This window comes from Crinia signifera, chromosome 2 (assembly GCF_055691185.1).
Source record: "Crinia signifera chromosome 2, ASM5569118v1, whole genome shotgun sequence".
In the NCBI taxonomy this organism is placed as follows: Eukaryota; Metazoa; Chordata; class Amphibia; order Anura; family Myobatrachidae; genus Crinia; species Crinia signifera.
Window position 1 is genome coordinate 152,041,863 of NC_139218.1, and position 24,559 is coordinate 152,066,421.

Here is a 24,559-nt window from a genome sequence, read left to right on the forward strand (position 1 = left end):
CGATCCCGTGATTAACCACCCTAATACACAGATTAATTACCAATGACCTTGACCAATGGAGGGATGTTATAGAAATATAACTGAATATGAGTGATTTATAAACAGGAATGCCCTCTCTATAAGCATGGTTGGACCAGATGAATAGGCAGTCTGTGATGATGGAGAACTGTTTAAATATAAGAAAGTCCAAATGCTCTCCAATTGTGTGCCTAGGGGCAGCACCTGCTGGGGGCGGCACAGCAGGTTCCTTCCCTGCAAGATACACAACAGTAACAGGTTGCATTGGATCTAAATTCAGTGTGGGGTTCCATTTCTCAATAAAAGAGGGGGAGGCCAGTGCCGAATTTCCCATTAGGGGCGGCACATGTTTGGGGGCGGCACTTGGATGCATGTGATAGTACTATCAGCCTGAAATGTACCAGTAACTGGTACAGTGTAAATGGATAGGACATTTATACATAATAAAAATAAAAAATCTTACAGTCGGTGGCTTTTTTATTATTCTATTAAATTGGCAATCATCAAATGAGGGCTTATAACTAATAAATAAAAAAATACAATTAGGCAGGGGGGCGGCCATTATTGTTGTGCCTACGGGTGCCCTCACCCCTAAATCCGCCTCTGGGGGAGGCTCATTATATTCTATACTATGGGGACGTATTTTTTGAATCATTTCGCACTGGAAGCTTTGCCAATAGTACCTATCAGAAGTATAGGAAGGTAAATAGTCAGGAATTTCTCCAATTACCATATTTGTGCAAATTTCATGGTTGGAGGTGCTCCCCTAAGTCAGAAAAACAGTATAAAGTGTACACATAGAAAAGAAGACTTGTGTTGGGGGCACTGAAAATATGTTGATCAAATTATTGTTACATTAAAACTTAACTTTTATTTACTTTATCAATAATATAGGGTTAGGTGTTGACCAATTAAGTGTTGGGTCAGGACAATCTTACATAAATTACACACAAAGACAAATAGAAATAAATACACATCTACACACTATTGGACTGCTGGAATATAAGGTATCCTTTGACAACCCCTTGAATATTCTGGTGATACTCCTACAGTGATAGCTACTGTCAATACCGTATACTAAAATCTGGTATTACTTGACCGCACAGAGTGAGACAGAACTGAGTTTCACTGCTTTCTCTCTGTCTTGTCACAGAGGATGGAGAGATGAGTGTAGCAGAGAGATTCTCAGGTTCTGGAAGAAAATAAAATGATTCCTTCTGCTGTTCTCACTAAACAGAGGTTTTACTGGACACTGATGTCATTCAGCATTGCAGTGTAAGTGATGTCTGATAGTGTAATGAGAGGGGAATCAGATAGAAAAGAACACTACAGTATGTATCAGGTCTGCCACCTTTTATATATACTGTAATGTATCAATTTCAATTACGGCAGAGATATTATCAGATATTATCAGATATACTCATCCACATATACTCCTTATTTGTATATAACAAAGGAAAGGTCTGCAGGAGAGACATGAATCAGTTTTGGTCCCTGTAGAGTCCACTGTCATCTCATCATATAAATAGCGGATGAATGAGTGATGGGATCCCTAGATGGGCACTGATTTGTCAGAGAGATAGAAAAAGTTTGAGTTTTCTGCTGCTCAGCATTTAACATGTCACATATGCACTGATGCAGGTTGCATTGCAGTATACAAATGACCGGTCCCACAAGTGAGAGAAACTCTGAAAATACCTGCGTTTTGCTGGTCAGATTGACAGATGTATTGGCGAGCTAAAGCAGAGCTGCAGAGTGTTGATTCTAGAGATCCTGCTGTCAGCCTCCAGCAGCTTGCTTCAGTGAGCGGGGATATAGTAAGCTGCTGATGATCGTGCAGGAGATTGTGGGAGGGGTGGTCAGTTCCTAAACTGCTTTTAGGTGCGGTGTATGGTGCTGCAGTTACACAGGGGGGCTGCCGCTGCGCACCTTGCGGCTGCTTCATGTTTTCCGGTGACCCAGGGTTAGCGTTGTGTCGCTACCTCGATTGGCGTGGTCCCGTATGTTGGGTCCAAGTGGAAAACGTGTTTCGCCGTACGTGGGCTTGATCACTTCCTGTGTCAATATGACACATACGAATATGTCAATTCCGACCGTATTTTGCTTAGTAAATTTCCCCCTTTGTGTCTAGAACAAACCACGTAGCTATGCAAGGGGATTAAATACATTTATATTGTTTCTGTGCAGGGTAAATATTGTCTGCTTTTACATGTAGCCTGACTCTGTCCAGAAGTTAGAGGTTGCTGGCTGGCCTCATTACAGAGGCACATTCAACAGAGTTTGCAGTGTGAAAGGCAGAGGGAGTTATTGTAATCCAATCGGCCCCTCCGCGCATTAGCACGGGGGACCTATTGTTCGTGATTGCGCATGCACATAGGTTAGGGGGGGCATGGAAAGGCGGGCTGGGGATTCTGTCTGTGGGAACACCCAGCATTTCATAGGTGTTCCCATGAGAACGCTGGGCGTCCCCATGGTAATTTCCTTGATGATGCGGGGGGTGGGCAGCTGACGGCACTGGATGTCAGCTGCTCGCCTGCTTCCATAGAGGTGTCTCAGATCTGCGAGCACTGAAGAAATCATTTGATGGTCGCTGACTGATTTCTCCCCTGCACCCAAGGCCGCGAATGGAAGATTATGGAAATCATCCACTCGCATGTCTGCTGGAGTTCGAAGGGGGGGGGGGGGGGATGACAGGTGGTGTCTTTGTGACTCGCAAGCCTGCGAAATTCGAAGCCTTGCGTTTCAACCAGAATACAGACCAAGGTCAGCTGCTGACTGGTGAGCAGGACAACATGTGGCTAATTTATAATAAGTGCAGCATAAGATGATGTTAAAATAAATGTGAAATGTTTTATCTACAGATTTTTTTAAAATATACTGTATGTTTCTGACCTACAGTATACAGATGTAGTTTTTCCTGCAATGTGACATGCTATGCCGGGCAGTTTGTTGTCTGTGACCAATAATTGGTATTACAAAGCATATATTCAATAAATACAAGATTCAAATAACACACAGTAATTGTATTTAAGATCACTTGTAAAATGAATAACACTAAATATTACTGCCAATTTTCTATAGCGCATACGGTACTTGTTTAGTTTCACGGCGGCAGCACGGGCCGCTATAGCTATGAATCTTGGCAGCTTGCCAAACTGCCTTACTTCTTTAAGCTACTTTATCAGCGCAGCGCATGTTTGAATCCTGGCATCTTGCCAACTGCTTTACATCTGTAATCTACGTTATCAGCATCCTGCGTAGTCAATCAGAAGTAGCGTAGTGTAGTCAGCGTAGGCAGTACTGTCATCGGATTTACTGAAAAGCGTCTAGCGTCTAGTTCTAAAAGCGTCTAGTTCTAGTCAGAATTAGCGTCCCTGTCAGAAACAGCATCTACTTCTCGCGACTAAGTCAGTTAGCTTGTAGATTGAGCAGTACACAGTTAGCGTAGTCAGTCAGCTGTTGTGTAATGAGTCAGTCAGCTGTTGTATTGTCTGAGAGGCAGACGTATCGGAGACATGGCTGCAGAGAGGCTGACTATCTTTACTTTGCCTCAGACTTAGGAGGAGGCAGTGTCGTTTCTTCAGGGGCAACATTTCCTGCCTGAGACACAGACCTGCCCCAATGGGCACCCGATGAGCGGATGTGGCACTGCCATATCAGGGCCTGTGGAAAAAAGATCAGTTTGAGGGCAGCACAGTATTTATGTTGGTCAGCCTCCTCCTGTCGCAGCCTCAGCGGAAGATTGGCGGCCCAGGCACCATAGTGGAGGTAGATGAAAGCCTTTTTGTTAGACAAAAAGCCAATGTCGGACGCATGCTGCCCCAGCAATGGATCTTTGGGGGCATCTCCAGACAGACCAGAGAGTGTTTCCTGATGGCAGTCAAGAGGCGGGATGTCAGCACACTCATGGCTGCCATCGAGAGGCACGTGCTCCAGTGGATCACTATCTACAGCGACTGCTGGAGAGCATACCAGACCGAGCAGCTGGAGCAGGCTGGCTATCAGCATGCCAGGGTGAACCACCGCTTCCACTTTGTGGATCCGGAGAGTGGGGTGCACACGCAAAACATCGAGAGGCTGTGGGGATCCTGTAAGTGGCGCAATAAGCGCCAAAGGGGGACCGCTCTATCAGCTGGACTCCTATCTCCAGGAGTTCATCTGGAGGAAGACTCTTGGCGCAAAGGATCCCTTCAAGCGCATCCTGCATTCACTGACCCTGCTCCCCCAGGCTGACAAAGTCGACGCCGCAGAGCCAGAGTCGACAGCATCCACTTCAGCAGCTGCTTCCTCTTCAAGTGCTGATGATGGCATTGCAGTTCATGAATAATTACTTTTTTCTAGATTTTTTGGTGTCTTTTATTCTTCTTTAACCCCTTCACGACAATTGACGTATATATACGTCATGGCCGGGAAGTACTTCCCGACCGTTGACGTATATATACGTCATGGCTTAAAACTGTCACTGCGTCTAGAGACGCAGTGACAGAGGGACGATGTCTGCTGTCCCTGACAGCAGACATGTCCCTGCATGCCCAGGGGGGGCTGCGATGCCGCCCCCCCGTCGCCGATCGCTGTGATTGGCTGTTCAGTGTGAACAGCCATTCACAGCGTTTTCCTGTGTCACCGGCGAATAACGTTCGCCGGTGACACGGGATCGGAGGTGATTGGTGCTGTAAAGTACAGCACCAATCACCGCGGGGTGTAAGGGTGACACTGGTGTCACCCCACCTCACCCCGCCCGCCCCCAAAGGCCGTGATTGGTCCGTCGGACCGACGGACCAATCACAGCCGTGGAGGGGGGTTTAAACTAACGGTGACTGCACTGCAGACGCCATTCCGGTCTGGAAAAGCGTGCAGTGCGGTCACCGTGCCCCACCTGCCGCCTATACTGACCAGAACCCTTACCTGATCATTGATCATTGATATTGTGACATTTTGTGACATCCTGTGCTGCATCTTGTGCTGCATCTTGTGCTGCTGCGATTTATTAGATAGATAGAGAGTTAGAGAGAGTTAGAGAGAGAGAGATAGAGAGAGATAGAGAGGCCTAGTGCTATATTTTGTGCTGCTGCAGTGTGATAGAGCTATAGATAGAGAGAGATAGAGAGAGAGAGATAGAGAGAGAGATAGTGACAGATTGTGCTATATATTTTTTATATAACTGAAAGAGATAGAGAGAGATAGAGAGAGATAGAGAGGCCTAGTGCTATATTTTGTGCTGCTGCAGTGTGATAGAGAGAGATAGAGAGAGAGAGATAGAGAGAGAGATAGTGACAGATTGTGCTATATATTTTTTATATAACTGAAAGAGATAGAGAGAGATAGAGAGGCCTAGTGCTATATTTTGTGCTGCTGCAGTGTGATAGAGCTATAGATAGATAGAGAGAGATAGAGAGAGAGAGATAGAGAGATAGTGACAGATTGTGCTATATATTTTTTATATAACTGCTGCAGTGTCATAGAGTGATAGATAGTGAGAGATAGAGAGAGATAGTGATAGAGTGCTAAATTTTGTGTCGGCTGCCCCCGCCTTTTTGTGCTGATCACTATATCTGAGGTGATCAGCAACTTTTTGGGGGTACAGAGGTTTTTTTTTTTTATATATATACCTGTCAGTACCACCAAAGGTTGTGCACCTGCTGCCCCTCACTGGTAATCAGTGTCGCATCACTGATCACCTTTTTTTATTTTTTGTGAGTGCTGTGGGGTCTTTTTTACATTTTTTTTTTACACACACTGTGATTTTGTGTGTGTCCTGTGGCCACTGTGCACTGATCAGTGACGTACATCACTGATCAGCTTTTTCGGCACAGGGTTGATCTATTTTTTTTTTTTTTTGATCAAATTCCTGTTGCCTTTGAGCGCTGTTCAGTGACGGACGTTACTGACCAACATCTGTGCTCAATTTTTGGCGCAGGACCTTTTTTTTTTTTTTTAACCCCTTCCATTTTTTTTTTTTTTAACCCCTTCCATTTTTTTTTTTTTTAACCCCTTCCATTTTTTTTTTTTTTTGAACCCTTCAATTTTTTTTTTTTTGTATTTTTTTTTTCTGCACTACATACACAATACACACTACATACCCCCTGGGTTGAAATAAAGTTTGTACCCCCCCCTACACTATACACGTGTTGAAACATTTCACTACCAGTAACACAAAAATATAAATGGCATCCCAAATGTCATCCCAAATGTCGTCCCAGTCATCCAGGAGAATGTATTCGGTGGAGGAGGCATATGCCATGCTTGCATCTGACTCTGACACAGCCAGTGAGGCAAGCGGGGAATTTGAAGGATTTGTCTTAAGCTCCTCTTCCTCCTCTGATGATGAGGGACCCCCTCAAAGACGCCCCCGTAGAGCAGCTGAGACCCCCCCCCCCAATAATTGATCTCGTATGGACCCCACCACCAGACAATTTTGAGCCCCAGGTTCCTGAGTTTTTGGCCATCCCAGGAATCCAATTTGATTCAACAGGTCTCAGAGAAATTGACTTTTTCAAATTATTTTTCTCTGATGATTTTATAAATTTAATGGTGGACCAAACTAATTTATATGCCCAGCAGTTTATTGCTCAAAACCCCACGTCATCATTTGCTAGGTGGACCCCTGTAGATGCAGTAGAGATGATGACGTTTTGGGGTCTGGTGTTACATATGGGCATAGTAAAAAAGCCACAAATTAGGCAATATTGGAGTACAGATGTTCTGTACAGCACCCCATTTCACCGTATGGCCATGCCCCGGGCTCGTTTTGAGGCAATCCATAAATTTATACATTACACCGATAATGCACAGTGCCCACCCAGAGATGATCCCACCTTTGACAGGCTATTCAAAGTCAGGCCGGTCATTGATCATTTCAGTGCCAAATTTGCAGAGCTATACATCCCTGATAAATGTATTAGTATCGACGAGTCCCTTATACATTTTAAAGGAAGGGTTAAATTCCGCCAGTACCTTCCCAGTAAGAGGGCAAGGTATGGCATAAAAATGTATAAGCTGTGTGAAAGCACCACAGGGTACACCCACAAGTTTAGGGTATATGAAGGGAAGGATTCAAGAATTGAACCACCAGAATGCCCCCCCTCCCTCGTAGGTGTTAGTGGAAAAATTGTCTGGGATTTAATGCACCCCTTCCTGGATAAGGGTTATCTCCTCTATGTGGATAACTTTTACACCAGCATCCCCCTGTTTAAGGCCCTTGGTTCAAGAGGTACAGCAGCTTGCGGTACTGTGCGCAAGAACCAAAGAGGCCTCCCCAAAACGCACATTGCCCAAGTAATGAGAAGGGGTGAAAGCAGGGGAATATGCACCGAAAATATGTTGTTGGTCAAATATAAGGACAAGAGGGATGTCCTTATACTGACAACAATTCATGGAGACAGTACCACCTCCATCCCTGTACGAGGTACCAGTACCCACACCTCCAAACCAAATTGTATCCTAGATTACAATAAGTACATGGGCGGAGTGGATCTTTCAGATCAGGTACTAAAGCCGTACAGTGCCCTGCGGAAAACAAATATCTGGTACAAGAAGCTGGCCGTGTATATCATCCAGATGGCACTGTATAACGCTTACGTGCTATTCCGTTCTACCGGCCAGAGGGGGACATTTATGCACTTTCAAGAGGAAGTCATAAAGAGCCTAACATTTGGGAATCAGCAGGCAGAGGGCCCCAGTACTTCTAGTACTGGCCCCCGTATTGTACCAGGGCAGCATTTTCCCAACGAAATCCCCTCCACTGCAAGAAAGGGCAGGACACAAAAAAGGTGCAAAGTTTGTTATAAAAAGGGAATAAGAAAGGAAACTATTTTCCACTGTGAAACTTGCCCCGACAAACCCGGCCTATGTATAAAGGAGTGCTTTAAAATATACCACACATCTATGGATTATTAGGTTCATCATTTCACCGTGCTTCGGGGGTCTTGCTAATGCCACATAGCACCCACCATTCATTCCACCAGAATCTGAGCTGCAAAATCCAAAAATCACTCCTTCCCTTCTGAGTCCTGCCATGCACCCAACTGGTATTTTTTGGTCACATGTGAGGCATTGCCGTACTCTGGAGAAATGGGGGCACAGATTTTGGGGTGCTTTGTCTCCTTCATTCCTTGTGAAAATGAAAAATTTTGAGCCAGAAGTACATTTTTGTGTAAAAAAATGTATTTTTTTCATTTTCACTGCCCAGTTGTACCAAAATTGATGAAACCCCTGGGGGTTTGAAATGTACACTATACCCCTAGATGAATTCCCTGAGGGGTGTAGTTTGCAAAATGGGGTGACTTGTGGGGGGGTTCCACTGTATTGGTAATGCAACATAGCACCCACCATTCATTCCACCAAAATCTTTGCTGCAAAATCCAAAAATCACTCCTTCCCTTCTGAGTCCTGCCATGCACCCAACTGGTATTTTTTGGTCACATGTGAGGCATTGCCGTACTCGGGAGAAATTGGGGCACAGATTTTGGGGTGCTTTGTCTCCTTCATTCCTTGTGAAAATGAAAAATTTTGAGCCAGAACTGCATGTTTGTGTAAAAAAATGTAATTTTCCATTTTCACATCCCAGTTGTACCAAAATTGGTGAAACCCCTGGGGGTTTGAAATGTACACTATACCCCTAGATGAATTCCCTGAGGGGTGTAGTTTGCAAAATGGGGTCACTTGTGGGGGGGTTCCACTGTATTGGTGCTTGGGGGGTCTTGCTAATGCGACATAGCACCCACCAAAAAAACACCAGAATCTGAGCTGCAAAATCTAAAAATCACTCCTTCCCTTCTAAGTCCTGCCATGCACCCAACTGGTATTTTTTGGTCACATGTGAGGCATTGCCGTACTCGGGAGAAATTGGGGCACAGATTTTGGGGTGCATTGTCTCCTTCATTCCTTGTGAAAATGAAAAATTTTGAGCCAGAACTGCATGTTTGTGTAAAAAAATGTAATTTTCCATTTTCACATCCCAGTTGTACCAAAATTGGTGAAACCCCTGGGGGTTTGAAATGTACACTATACCCCTAGATGAATTCCCTGAGGGGTGTACTTTGCAAAATGGGGTGACTTGTGGGGGGGTTCCACTGTATTGGTGCTTGGGGGGTCTTGCTAATGCGACATAGCACCCACCAAAAAACCACCAGAATCTGAGCTGCAAAATCTAAAAATCACTCCTTCCCTTCTAAGTCCTGCCATGCACCCAACTGGTATTTTTTGGTCACATGTGAGGCATTGCCGTACTCTGGAGAAATTGGGGCACAGATTTTGGGGTGCATTGTCTCCTTCATTCCTTGTGAAAATGAAAAATTTTGAGCCAGAACTGCATGTTTGTGTAAAAAAATGTAATTTTCCATTTTCACATCCCAGTTGTACCAAAATTGGTGAAACCCCTGGGGGTTTGAAATGTACACTATACCCCTAGATGAATTCCCTGAGGGGTGTACTTTGCAAAATGGGGTGACTTGTGGGGGGGTTCCACTGTATTGGTGCTTTGGGAGTCTTGCTAATGCAACATAGCACCCACCATTCATTCCACCGAAATCTTTGCTGCAAAATCCAAAAATCACTCCTTCCCTTCTGAGTCCTGCCATGCACCCAACTGGTATTTTTTGGTCACATGTGAGGCATTGCCGTACTCGGGAGAAATTGGGGCACAGATTTTGGGGTGCTTTGTCTCCTTCATTCCTTGTGAAAATGAAAAATTTGGAGCCAGAACTGCATGTTTGTGTAAAAAAATGTAATTTTCCATTTTCACATCCCAGTTGTACCAAAATTGGTGAAACCCCTGGGGGTTTGAAATGTACACTATACCCCTAGATGAATTCCCTGAGGGGTGTACTTTGCAAAATGGGGTGACTTGTGGGGGGGTTCCACTGTATTGGTGCTTGGGGGGTCTTGCTAATGCGACATAGCACCCACCAAAAAACCACCAGAATCTGAGCTGCAAAATCTAAAAATCACTCCTTCCCTTCTAAGTCCTGCCATGCACCCAACTGGTATTTTTTGGTCACATGTGAGGCATTGCCGTACTCTGGAGAAATTGGGGCACAGATTTTGGGGTGCATTGTCTCCTTCATTCCTTGTGAAAATGAAAAATTTTGAGCCAGAACTGCATGTTTGTGTAAAAAAATGTAATTTTCCATTTTCACATCCCAGTTGTACCAAAATTGGTGAAACCCCTGGGGGTTTGAAATGTACACTATACCCCTAGATGAATTCCCTGAGGGGTGTACTTTGCAAAATGGGGTGACTTGTGGGGGGGTTCCACTGTATTGGTGCTTTGGGAGTCTTGCTAATGCAACATAGCACCCACCATTCATTCCACCGAAATCTTTGCTGCAAAATCCAAAAATCACTCCTTCCCTTCTGAGTCCTGCCATGCACCCAACTGGTATTTTTTGGTCACATGTGAGGCATTGCCGTACTCGGGAGAAATTGGGGCACAGATTTTGGGGTGCTTTGTCTCCTTCATTCCTTGTGAAAATGAAAAATTTTGAGCCAGAACTGCATGTTTGTGTAAAAAAATGTAATTTTCCATTTTCACATCCCAGTTGTACCAAAATTGGTGAAACCCCTGGGGGTTTGAAATGTACACTATACCCCTAGATGAATTCCCTGAGGGGTGTACTTTGCAAAATGGGGTGACTTGTGGGGGGGTTCCACTGTATTGGTGCAACATAGCACCCACCATTCATTCCACCAAAATCTGTGCTGCAAAATCCAAAAATCACTCCTTCCCTTCTGAGTCCTGCCATGCACCCAACTGGTATTTTTTGGTCACATGTGAGGCATTGCCGTACTCGGGAGAAATTGGGGCACAGATTTTGGGGTGCTTTGTCTCCTTCATTCCTTGTGAAAATGAAAAATTTTGAGCCAGAACTGCATGTTTGTGTAAAAAAATGTAATTTTTCATTTTCACATCCCAGTTGTACCAAAATTGGTGAAACCCCTGGGGGTTTGAAATGTACACTATACCCCTAGATGAATTCCCTGAGGGGTGTAGATTGCAAAATGGGGTGACTTGTGGGGGAGGTTCCTAACTTTTAGCACTTATGGTGCCTAGAAACCTACATGGTGCCTAAAAAAAAATCTCATAAAAAGGAGGCTCCAAAATCAAGTAGGTGCTCCTTCTATTATGAAGCCTGTGGTTTGGTCAACGTGCACACTAGGGCCACATATAGGATATTTTTGAAAACAAAAGAATTGGGGGAATCAATTTTTAGTCACATTTCTCTAGTAAAATCTACTGTATTCGTTAGAAAAATGTATTAAAATTGAAACTCTGCAAAAAAAAAGAAATTTTGAAATTTCACCTACACTTTGTTTTAATTCCTGTGAAACACCTAAAGGGTTAACAAACTTCCAAAATGCTGTTTTGAATACTGTGAGGGGTGCAGTTTTTGAAATGGCATCATTTATGGGGGTGTCTCACATACAAGTCCCTCAAAGTCACATCAGAACTGAACTGGTCCCTAAAAAAATCAGTGTTTGAAATTTTCATGAAAATTTGAGAATTTGCTATTCATATTGTAAGCCTCCTAGTGTCCAAAAAAATTAAAAGGAAGTTGAAATAATGATGGAAACATAAAGTAGACATATGGTCTATGTTAGTTATTAACTATTTTGAGTGGTATGATTATTTGTCTCACAAGCAGAAAATTTAACATTTTGCAAATTGCAAAATTTTCCATTTTTTCACGATATTTTGGTATTTTTCACAAAAAAACACAGACTGTATCGACGAAAATTTACCACTAACTTGAAGTACAATGTGTCACGAGAAAACAATCTCAAAATCACTGGGATAAGTAAAAGCAAAAAAAAGTTATCCCCACTTAAGTGAGACATGTCAGATTTGAAAAAAAGGGCTCTGTCATGAAGGCACAAACTGGCTCTGTCATGAAGGGGTTAAATTAATTGTATTGTCATTTAATCATTTTATCCTCATTCATATTCTTTATTATTCACTAAAAAACAGTAACAGTTAACACATGTCGTCATTACTGTCTCAGGTGTATGATATGGCAGGTGTGAATGTGTTCCTGAAACAACCCCCCATCCACGCCATCCCGAAGCGTGGCGAGGGGACGCGGTACGCATCCTCCCGACCTTTTCATACCCCCACCATCCACCATCTGCGTCCCCTCGCGGGGCTCGCTGCGCTCGACACACTTCGGGCTCGGTGGCTCGCAGTGCTGGCCACACTATATAAAATCAACTCAATGCTGACGTTGATGGTGTGGGTATGAAAAGGTCGGGAGGATGCGTACCGCATGGATAGTAGGGGTATCAAATGGAGGCATTTGCCAGTATGTAACATGGAGCACTGGCAAATGCCTCCTTTATTGTGAGGGGGAATCAAATGGAGGCATTTGCCAGTATGTAACATTGAACACTGTCAAATGCCTCCTTCATTGTGCATGATACGCAATTGCGTCCGCACCCCCTCTTTGGACAGGAGACGCACGCGTTACTCAGACGCAGGAGCATCTCATTGCTGGAGTGTCTGAGACGCTCCCACGTCTATCACAGGTGAAGTGCCTCTCCGCCGGCGCCCGCATGATCCCCTCTCCACAGAAGAGAGGATATCATGAAAGACGCTCACTAGGCTTGACAGGAGATTAGAAGTAGCAAACTAAACATTATACAGGAAAATATCATGAAAGGCCAGTTAAGCAATGATCATTCAATTGCCAAATTTACTGAGAGGAAAACTCATCTCTGCTGAATTTATTTAATTATTAGTACCAGTGGCGGCTCTTAACATTATGGAGGAGGGGGGGGGGTGCCGCAATGCAGGCCCCCCCTCTGCTGCCGATGTCGCTGCCGTCCCCAGCCACTGCCGCTGTCCCCAGACGCCACACATCCCTGTCCCCTGTACGGGGTCAGCTCGTGTGCAGTAACTTCATACATACTGCGCATGCACTGGCCCCGATGTTTAGTGTATATAACATAGATAGATAGATAGATAGATAGATAGATAGACCAATAGATGTAAAATAATACATTCATTGAATAGGCTGGTAAAATAGTTAAAAAAAGGAAAAGAGTTTATATAAAAGAGTTTATATTTATAAACCTAAGCCAAATACATTTTATTAATTCTGCCTTTCATTAAGCGATGTTTTGGAAGATTGGTAAAAATAGATCATATCTAGACAAATTTAATGTAGGAAATTTAACATGGGCTTCCTGAAAACTGCCAATGTGGAGCTAAAGTGCCTGTTGCCAATAACATATTCTTGTCCAAGATCAAGTTTTAGCAATGGATGAATGAGGAGTTAAAGTTTTCTTATTTTGTACTTTTCACTTATTTTCATTTACTAATCCAGTTGGATTCACATGTGGTACATAATATTTGTACTGAGTGTGGTGGTTGCATTGCTTATTATCACAGTTTTCACAATATATATATATATATATATAGGGGTCCAAGGTCCGGCACTCCCAATGACCAGTACGTAACTGGGTCCGGTGCCTTCACAAAGTTGCGAAATAGAGAGGGTGTAGGTGCGGCACTCCGGAACAATACTTAAATAAAGTCAGACGACAAAGGACTGCTTTGACAACGTTTCAGTTGTATTTAACCAACTTTTTTCAAGACATACATATGTATGACTTGAAAAAAGTTGGTTAAATACAACTGAAACGTTGTCAAAGCAGTCCTTTGTCGTCTGACTTTATTTAAGTATTGTTCCGGAGTGCCGCACCTACACCCTCTCTATATATATATATATATATATATATATATATATATATATATATACAAACACAGGGGGCCCAGCACTCAACAACACTACAACAAACTAACTCACCTTAACATTCAAATAATCAATTAAATAAATAATGGGGTTTTAGTTCATGAATTGATCAATGCATTTAAGCTTGCAGCCCATCGCCAAGGGACCCCATTTCACTGCAAGTCCTACACTAACAACTGGTTTTCATGGGAACCTGGGCACTGCTTAAACATCATAGCTAAAATGAACATGTGTTTTTTTTTCTGGGTTAATGCTCAACTGCCATGTACCTTATGGCTTTTAAAGGTGAGACAATCCCAAACACAGCACCTGAATTAGTATTAAAGGGGCAGCTTTCACAGGTTTCAGGTAAATGAGCTTATCTAGGGTGCATGAGAAATCTATGATCACAGTAACAGAGGTTAATTAAAAATCAACCCAAATATATAGATACAGAAGTACCAACACACTCACCATTCCTAAGAATGAGGCGCAAACAGCACCCACTTCCCAGGATGGCCTGTGACCACACACTCTAGTAAATACAAACACAGGGGGCCCAGCACTCACTACAACAAACTACCTCACCTTAACATTCAAGGTGAGTTAGTTTGTTATATATATATATATATATATATATATATATATATATATATATATATATATATATATATATATATATATATAGAGAGAGAGAGAGAGAGATATCCAACAGGGGTTTGGCACTCCCTGCAACAATCCGGCAGAAGCCGGTGCCCTGACTAGAATCCAAATCCAGAACCAACCAAAGTGTAGCACTCGTAGCTTTTATACAAAGGAACACGAACACGCCAACTTGCAACAAGTTCCTTTGTTTCGTGTTCATGTTCCTTTGCTTAAAAGCTACGAGTGCTACACCTTGGTTGGTTCTATATATATATAGAACACCGTCTTGGATAAGGTATTTATTCCCTGTTTGTACACTTTCACAATTGCTCTGAAGTAAATTTTAAACATGAATTGAAACGTTAAGCTAAAGCTACATGCGCTGAGTTTGTTTCTTATTTCCCGTGAGTGCTGCTAATTACCGTCCTCTAAATACAAGCCTGCCTAAGGGGGCACCCGGGGCTTCAAGTACTACATAGGGGTGAGTGCCGATATTCTGGACTGTATATATATATATATATATATATATATATATATATATATATATAGTAGATAGAAGAAATGGCGGCACTGGCAGACTTGATGAAAAAAATCAAGGTGTTTTATTTCACATCACAGCAAAAACTCGTGCGTGGGTGTCCGACGTTTCGGGGTAGTGTCCCCATTTTCAAGGTGCAGAAAAACAACGTATATATATATATATATATATATATATATATATATCATGTGAAACCTTATTGATTTGTAGAATTTACTATAATTCATCTTTGCTTTGATAATTTTTGATCCTTTACAACTGAGTTTGGAGCTTCGCATGATGGGGCGAATTCGCAGCCTTGCGAATCAACCAGAATAACCTCCGATCTCTGTGTGATCGGGTGGTTAAGATACAGATTTTTAGCTGTTCTTTTGGTAGATATAAACCATTTTCGATTAGGTTTATACGTTCTTCCACTCATCTCCTTCCTCTTAAAAAAAACAATCATTTTACTCTGACAACAAATAAAAGCTGATTTTCCTAATTATATCAATCAATTTATGATAGCCTTTGTAGATCATGGTAACAGAGTCCACCCAGCCATAAATTACAAACTGTCTCATCAACCTTTTAGTCATCCTTCTATTTACATTTTTCAGTCTGGAAGTTTAAATTTTCCTTGGCTGAGCATCAGTGGTTAAACGAAACTTCAATTCTTTCAGGTTTTTTTTCTACAGGATTAAAGCTGGGCACACATTGAATAGATATATCACCTGTTCCATTGAACGGTCAATAAATCTGCAGTGAATTTTCGTGTATATACTCCTCATATATCTGTAAATAATGCGGTTCAGACATAGTTGGTCGGCCCTATCGCACAGCCAATGCCAATATATGACATCAGGACAGACACGTCGATGACTGATTGCTAAGTGTGTATTAACCAAATTGCAGGCTTGCCTACCCTCCCGCATTTAACCAGAGGCTCCCAATTTTAAAATGAGCCTCCCGCTGCTCCTCAAACCTTGCCCGCCCTCTTAGTTTTTGTGGCTCCCTCTGTGAAAATTCTGACCCTGTAATTGCATGCGCAAGTCCAGAAATGCAAGAGGCACGTCCTGCAACAGAGATGTAACAGCTGGCCACTACAGATTGTGGGTAGCGATGGCTGTCTTGATGAGCCATCCTGAGTGGAGGCTTGTTTGGTGGCACAGAGACAGAGGAATATCATGTGGAGCAGCTGTGCTGTCCAAACATTGAAGCAAATGACCTGGCAGCCAGCTCCTCATCTACACTGGATGTGCTATCACTGTGCTGCCTCCTCCCACCACACTGTCCTTGGGCTGGCTCCCCATTCTTTATAGGAAGGAGTTCGAGGAGCAAAAAAGCCAGGTTGTTGCTGCATGCATACCTCCCAACTCTCCTGGACCCTCACGAGGGAGATTAGCCCCTGTTAGTCGGGATCCCTACTGTTGAGCATTTGAACAGTCGGGATTTCGATGCCAGTATACTTGTTGTCGGAATCCCGATGGTTGGTCCATCATCTGGCACCTATTAATATATATGAAAATACACAATCCTGCACCAGTGTACATAGATTTTTTTATTTGTCTGTCTCTTCTCACAAATATAAATTGTAAATTGATATATAGTTTACGTTGAGTATTATTGCTTGCATGCTGATCTGCTAAATAGCTGGTGTCTGTCTTGAAAACGACCCTCTGGGGGTGAAACGTTGACATGAAGTATGTTACCCTGATACAATAGAAAGTCTTTTACCTGCTATTGGTGGTGAGTGCCCTCTCTGGTTAACAATCAAGACTTTCTATATATTATTTGGACTATTGCATTCTCTAGTGGAGCACCCTGACATCAATTATACTGGATGTGAGTGCAGATTTTTGGACTAATATACATACATATATACACACAGTATATATATTTTTTAATGTGGTGGTGGCGGCACTCGCATAAATGATAACAGATGTGTATTCAGGTCTTAACTTTTCAATTCATGTTATGAAATTTCATCATCAACATGAAGTTAAACGTTAAGCAATGCATACGCGTATGTGATAATTTTTGCAAGTGCCACCACCACCAGTGATGCAGAGGCGCAGAGTCTACTACAGGATTTGACAAGCACTGGGCTAAAATAGAAAAAGGTTTTTATATTCAATTCAAACTCATAATACAATGATAAAAAATATCTAATAATAAATCTTTTAAAATAATACAGAAAGAGTGTATTAAAGCATAATCCCACAGGTAGGTCTGTCCGGAATAGAGAGGGACTCTGTTCCTGTTAAATCTGATGCAGTGCCTTCTGCTGATGGAGAGGCGCTGCATCTGACTGGGACACACGAGCGTCTCACACGCACGTCCCCTTTACTTGGCGGTTGGGAGCAGAAACCCTGCCCGTCTACGCTTCTGGGAGAAGTGCAAGGTTAGTGCGGAGCAGCGGGGAGGTGACGGAGGGCGGCGGCGGGCTATGTCAGAACAGTGCGCACAAGCTTCTCATGCGCATGTGCCCCCTTATGGCAGATGGCAAGCGGCGGCGGATGACAATAGAATCCATCTGTATTCTATGCTATATAAAGCATTATTTTACTATTGAATGATCTTTCTAGCATTTGATATCTTCAGAAAATTAGCAATTAGTCAATCTCCTTTTTTTTTTACATAGTTTCTTATAATTAGAAACATAGAATTTGACAGCAGATAACCACCATTTGGCCCATCTAGTATGAGGGGCGTAACTAGAACTTTGTGGGCCCCATAGAAAAATGTATAATGCCCCCTCCCCCAAATGACCATTACGCATTATGCGACACACTGCAATGATTCTAGCGGTCAGTATGCTGACATAAGAATCACGACTAAATGTCCGACAGTCAGAATCACGGCTGACAGGGCCTAATATCCTTCTTGGAGGTTCAAGACCCCCATAGAGGGACAAAAGAACCTGTGGTGAGCGCAGCAAGTCACCAAGCCTGCAAGGGTCACCTTAGTGCTCCCCTTCCCCTGTCGAAGTACCAGCAGTCGGTATTCCAATGTCAGTATACTGATCGTCAGAATCCCAACTGTCGGAGCGTAATACAACACCCATAAGCGCATACTGTATTAACTATTTTGTCTTCGTTCAGATGCCATTGTGTGCTTACAACAATTAAAGTGTAGACTATTTGTATATTTATTTATTATTTATTTATTAACAGTTTCTAATATAGCGCATACATATTCCGCAGCGAGTTACAGAGAATATTTGAACATTCACATCAGTCCCTGCCCCATTGGAGCTTACAATCTATATTCCCTACCACATGTACATACATTCATTCTAGGGTTAATTTTGTTAGGAGCCAAATAACCTACAAGTATATTTTTGGAATGTGGGAGGAAACCGGAGTACCCGGAGGAAGCCCACGCAAGTACGGGGCATATACTACATATACTACATATACTACATATTCCCGATTAACCAATAGGCTGAATAGGCTGCACATGGGGCAACAGGACTAGGGAGCTTTACAGGTGAAAGCTGAGGAATAAAATTAAGGCCTAATTTTTACCATGCTTGTTAGCTATCACCCATCGCGGTGTACTGTGGAGGGTAAAGTTCTTAAGGTGGCTGCCAGACGGCTGTACCAATGTAACTTACTGATAGAACCATTACTTTATGTAGATTGTCAGCCAGGCAGCCTAATGCCAAAGCCTCCTTCACACACCACAATCATTAGATCATACATGCCAGTTGTATAAAACTTTGGTACATGCACCAGGGCAGTATGACTGGCGAATCCCTAAGCGCCCATAAACTTAGCATGTTTAATAGCATTACAAGGGTAGCTATTGTACATGTGTGTTAGCCTAGGGCAACTTGAACCTTTAATAAGGCCCTGTATATTACTATGTTGAACATTCTGTATTAAGGTCCAGTTTTGTGGCCTTCTAGGTATTTGTATCCCTGCTGCATGGTGTGCTATGGCCTGGGGTACCTACTGTATGACATACAATAAATTTGGCTCCCTGTAATGTAGCATACTATGAATTTGGGGCAGAACTGGGGTCTACTATAAATTATGGACCAGATATAGTCTGATGAGCATTGAAGAGTCATGTGTTTTGGTCTAATGGAATGTAAGGAGTTTTGAGGTGCAGTGAAGGGGCTTGTATGGTGGTCTATACAAGTTTTCATATATTTTAGTCAGTAAAGATTACCTGGCTTCTAAACTTTAAGGCTGGCTTCCAGATTTTAGATGAATTTGTTGAGCGGTGGACTAAAGGAGCATTGGCTAACATGATAGTTTAGATAACTACTGTATCTTGTTTTATTCTGGACAGATCTTCAGTGTAATCCAAACCATGTGTATATGTTATAGCACTATCACATGGATCCCTCTAATTTCTCTTCCATTTTATGGAAGGGGTCTTAAGACCCCTTGATGAAGTCTAATGAACGAAACGTGTTGGGTACTGCCTGCTGACTCCTCCACTAGATAAGTTATGTTCTTATCTCTTTTTAAAAAATTTTTTTTTAGAAAATTTGTTTTTTATATATATTTTGGGTACTTGTGTAGTTTCACGGCACCGCTGTGTGCACACTCTGTCTCTCAAACTTGGCAGCCTGCCAGAAGCTCTGTTTAACTGTGCGCGTGCTGCTCTAGCTCTGTTTAACTGTGCGCGTGCCGCTCTAGCTGTAAGCTACGTATTGTCAGCTTACGTTATCAGCGTAGCGCCGGGCAGCAGCATTAGCATTGCGCTGCCCAGGCGCTGACAGGTCACTGTGGTACTTGTAGTTCCACAGTGAAATAGGCAGCCCTGCGCACCGCTGACAACGGGGGTATGTAAAAGTGGACACCCCGGGCACAAAGGGGGAGTCCCCCATGCAGACGCTAAATTTAGATGCAAAAGCGTCTGAAAACCGGACTACCTGCTAGCCGCTAACAAGCCGGGGTTTCTGGACTTAGACGCTAAAGCATCTAAATTTAGTTGGGTCTAGGGGTACACTATTGAAACCTGTTCACTATACACGCCAACCCGAAGCGTGGCGAGCGCAGCGAGCCCCTCGAGGTGCGGCGGTACGCGTCGTATGACCTTTTCATACCCCCACTATCCACGTCAGCGTGGAGTTGATCTTATAAAATGTGGCGAGCGCAGCGAGCCACCGAGCCTGAAGCGTGGCGAGCGCAGCGAGCACCACGAGGGGGCGCGGACACCTTCACAGCTATCCGCGTCCCTTCGCGGGCTTCACAGGTGTCCGCGTCCCCGCTTGGGGCTCGCTGCGCTCGCCACGCTTCGGGCTCGGTGGCTCGCTGCGCTCGCCACACTTTATAAAATCAACTCCACGCCGACTTGGATAGTGGAGGTATGAAAAGGTCGTAGGACGCGTACCGCCGCCGCGCGCCACGCTTCGGGTTGGCGTGGATAGTGGGATTTACAAGGTCGACAGCTGTTGCGTCGTCTAGTGCCACTGTGGACAGGTTTTAAATAGTGTACCCCTAGACCCAACTAAATTTCGAAGCTTTAGCGTCTAAATTTAGATGTACCCCTAGTCCCAACTAAATTCAGAGGCTTTAGCGTCTAAATCCAGAAATCCCGGCTTTTTAACGGCTAGCAGTTAGTCGGGTTTCAGACGCTTTAGCGCCTAAGTCCAAGCACCTAAGTCCAGAAACCCCGGCTTGTTAGCGGCTAGCAGGTATTCCGGTTTTCCGATGCTTTTGCATCTAAATTTAGTGTCTGCATGGGGGACTCCCCCTTTGATAGTGGTGTGCCCGGGGTGTCCACATTTACATGCCCCCGTTGTCAACGGTGCACAGGGCTGCCTATTTCACTGTGGAACTACAAGTACCACAGTGACTTGTCAGCGCCTGGGCAGCGCAATGCTGCTGCCCGGCGCTATGCTGATAACGTAAGCTGACAATACGTAGCTTACAGCTAGAGCGGCATGCGCACAGTTAAACAGAGCTAGAGCGGCACGCGCACAGTTAAACAGCTTCTGGCAGGCTGCCAAGTTTCAGAGACAGAGTGTGCGCGCGGCGGCGCCGTGAAACTACACAAGTACCATATTTTGTATTAGGGCGATTTCTCTTACATAGTAAAACATTTTAAAGGTCAGTTACATATATTTTTTCTGTGTAAAAATGTTTTCTGTTTGTACTATTCAAAATTCTGTAAAGTGCTTTTATGCACATTTTTAATAAATATACTTTTATAGCAAAACACTGTTTTATGTAGTTGGCACCTTACATCTCTTTCTCTGGATATATATATATATATATATATATATATATATACACAGGTTGAGTATCCCATATCCGGGCATCCCGTATCCGAATTATTCCAAAAAACGTGTTTTTTTGGAATAATTCAAATTTTTTTTACCCCCCTTTTTTATACTTACTAAGTCCCAAGGCGTCCACGGCAGGCCTTCAGCATTCTCTCCGTCGTCACCAGCAGTCCCAGGAGTGCATTGCGCGAGTGTGTGCTCGTGTCGTCACCGGCGTGCCTGGGAACTCGGTCAATGCACTCCTGGGACCGCTGGAGACACCGGAGATGAAGCTGAAGGCCTGCCATGGACGCCGGAGGTCTCAATGGATGCCGAGGGACCATCAGGGCACCACCAGGGGACAAGTAAGTATGTTTTAAGAAAATTATTCCAAAATCCGGGAAAAATCCCTTATCCGGAATGCTCGTGGTCCCGAGCATTTCGGATAAGGGATACTCAACCTGTGTGTATATATATATATATATATATATATATATATACATACACACACAAATTTCTCACCCATAGTGAAGGTGGTGTAGACACGTAAAAAGCAGTTAACTCCTTTGTTGGATAAAAAGTGCAGTGAATCAGATATTTGTCAGAATTTACACTGGCAACGGTAACTTGTTTCAGATCTGTTAGTGGTCTGTTTACTAAGCCTTGGAGTGAGATAAAGTACCAACCAGCTCCTAACTGTCATTTTACACAGTATGTTACATGGCTAGGAACTGATTGACTGGGACTTTAATCCTTGTCTACTTGATCTCTCTTCAAGGCTTAATATATAGACATCTTAGTCCTCAACTGGATGCATGACATTTGTAGAAATGAAGACAATTGAATTATGGTGGTATTTCCCTGTAGCATGTTCTCGTTGTTGATTGCGAGGGGAGTGGGGGTCAATAAGTGAGTTCCCCATACTATACACAAGCTGACTAACTCTTGTTTTTATCATTATAATGCTACAAGACAAGGTTTTCACCACTCATCATTCAAATATTGTGATGCAACAGACATGGAACCTAATTTTCTTGTGGGTAGTTGGTACAATTACCATCAGTTGTGATAATCTGAACCGTGTCACAATCTGTGTAAAAGACATGTTTGCACAATTCCCAAATATGTAATGTATACAACTACATTTTTTTACAATAAAGTAAGTTTTATTTATGTAGCGCACTTTGTACAACAGGACTCAATAAAGTTTATTGATGGAGCAAAACTAATATATATATAAACACATAAATCACACACACTGAGGCTTTTCAGCAGTACACTGGGTGGAATGTAGAGACTTACATATCAGATAAATGGATGACATACTTTATCACTTTGTCAATTTTATCATGTATGGATTGGTAATAAATACATTACACAAGACTGTATTGATTTTGTACCTTTTGGTCATTTCCCTAGTTGCTGTTTCTAATTATATGACGTACCCAAGGCTTTTGTGGAGGCCAAGATCCTATTCTGTAGCCCCCGCCACCCCAGACCGCTTGCCTCTGGCCCAGGAAAACTTGGGCTGAGATTTCCCCCACCCAACCAAACATCCAGTCATAGCTAAAAAATGTCAAAAAATAACAAGAGGCCTCATAACAGCAGCAAGAAAACACATCATAGCACAGTCCTCATATTCAACTTCTTCATATGTCAGAAAAGAACTGGAGCAACAAATCCATGAGCAACAGTGTGTAGCATCCAAAGATATGGAGTAAGATACTGAGCAAACCAGACACCCTACATAATTATCTTAAATAGCTTTCAAACAAAACAAGCATTCATAATTATTTTGTGTTTCCAACTTTGAAAAATAAGCATGTACAATATACAAATATACAACACGTTTTATAAATATGGATTATAGATCATCACTGCAGTGTGGTGTATCTGTCAGCAGTAACAATGCTGAACCATATGAAGATGAGCAGATCAAGCTAAGATTAAGTCACAAAGGTATTTACAGTAGGAGTAGGTACAGTAAGTAAGGCAAAGCTAAGTAAGAAGCCAATAAGTAAGTCAGTAAGATGGCTAAATTGTCTAAGAACATTGCTGGTATTGATGTACTTCAGAATACATAGAAAATAGGTTTGTCTATGGGGTTGTATTCTTATTGCTGTAACAAAACTATTGAACATATTGGATTTTAATGTTATATATGTCATAAAGAGGAACTAGTCACACAACTATCTAATTATCTAGTTGGGGGAATCCTTAACCTGTAGCATGTAAAAAAAAAGAAAAACTCCATTTAAAAAAAAAATTTTTTGTCAATTATTCACATTTTAAAGCAAAAACAATATTTTATGCAAGCAAACCTGAAAACACAAAAGTTCTCTTCATAAAAAGCCAATGAAGCTCCGAACAGTAGCACACTCACCTTCAACAGAAAACCATTTAAATAACGGATAATAACAATAATAACAATAATATCTACAAGGACGTTTGCCCACAGAGCTGACAATTACAATGAACAACTGTTATTCTATATATGCTGGTCCTTATACAATATGCAGTGATACAAAGTAAAGCAGGAAGAGACTTACCTTGGCTGGCTGTGCTGAAACAGATGTGACCGGCGTGAGACAGGAACAAAAATAAAAAGTAAACCATACCCCAAGGTATGTCCATGGCAAAGATTTTGTGATAGTTAATGCACATATTGGCTATTTACAGTCAGAAAAGTAAATGTGTAACTATCAGTCATGCAGAACTTCCAGTTCTAAGCTGTCAGGCATGTTTTAATAGTCCAAACCAAAAATATCTGGTACTGCATTTTTTTTTTTAAATAAAATTGGATTCTATCAGTGCAAAAACCCCAATTTCTATTACTTGAAGGAAGGGGCTACTAAGGGAAGTACCTTTGCATTATTTAGTTCAGTGTACTTCTACTGCATCTTTTCCGAACTACAGGAAGCACCCGGTGCTCTGATTCTCAGCGCATTGTACAGTAGCTGTTAAAAAAATACCCTGTAAATTTAAAGGTAGGAAGAGTCACATAGCATATACATCTTTTGGATGCTTACAGAATGAAATATAATTTTAAAAGATGTTTGAAAATGTAGGATGCTGTAGGTTTTCTCCTCCCTCTCCCACATATAAAAATAAGGTAAAAATAGATCTGTAGGGTACTGAGGACAGAAGAAGTGTTGTCTGTTAAAAAAGAGCCTGTATACTGAAAAGATACAGAGAAACCTCCCCCCTCACCAGCTGCAACACACAAAGGTTCCTGCTGGAGAAGAGGAAGGAGAGTGGAGAAGGAGGGAGGACTAGAGGAGGGGGGATGAAGAGGAGAGGGGGGAAAAGAGGGAGGTATGCTCCTCCTATACAGTTTTCCTTTCCATAGATGCTCTGCCAATCCTCCTGTATCAGGATGTTATTTGAGAATTAGATTGTCAGCTCAATTTTGGTGTTGTTTAAATC

General features: G+C 42.6%; 1 protein-coding gene across 2 annotated transcripts in view; it reads right to left on the minus strand.

The window, feature by feature from the left end:
* Positions 1-24,356, minus strand: part of SCUBE3 (signal peptide, CUB domain and EGF like domain containing 3) — a 206,776-nt gene extending 182,420 nt beyond the window's left edge. For both annotated transcript variants that reach the window (XM_083173135.1, XM_083173133.1), the window contains exon 1: positions 23,683-24,356. In XM_083173135.1, coding sequence (XP_083029261.1) covers positions 23,683-23,797 — 115 coding nt within the window. In that variant the 5' untranslated portion in view covers positions 23,798-24,356. The remainder of the gene's footprint in view (positions 1-23,682) is intronic.
* Between the last annotated feature and the right edge of the window lie 203 nt (positions 24,357-24,559).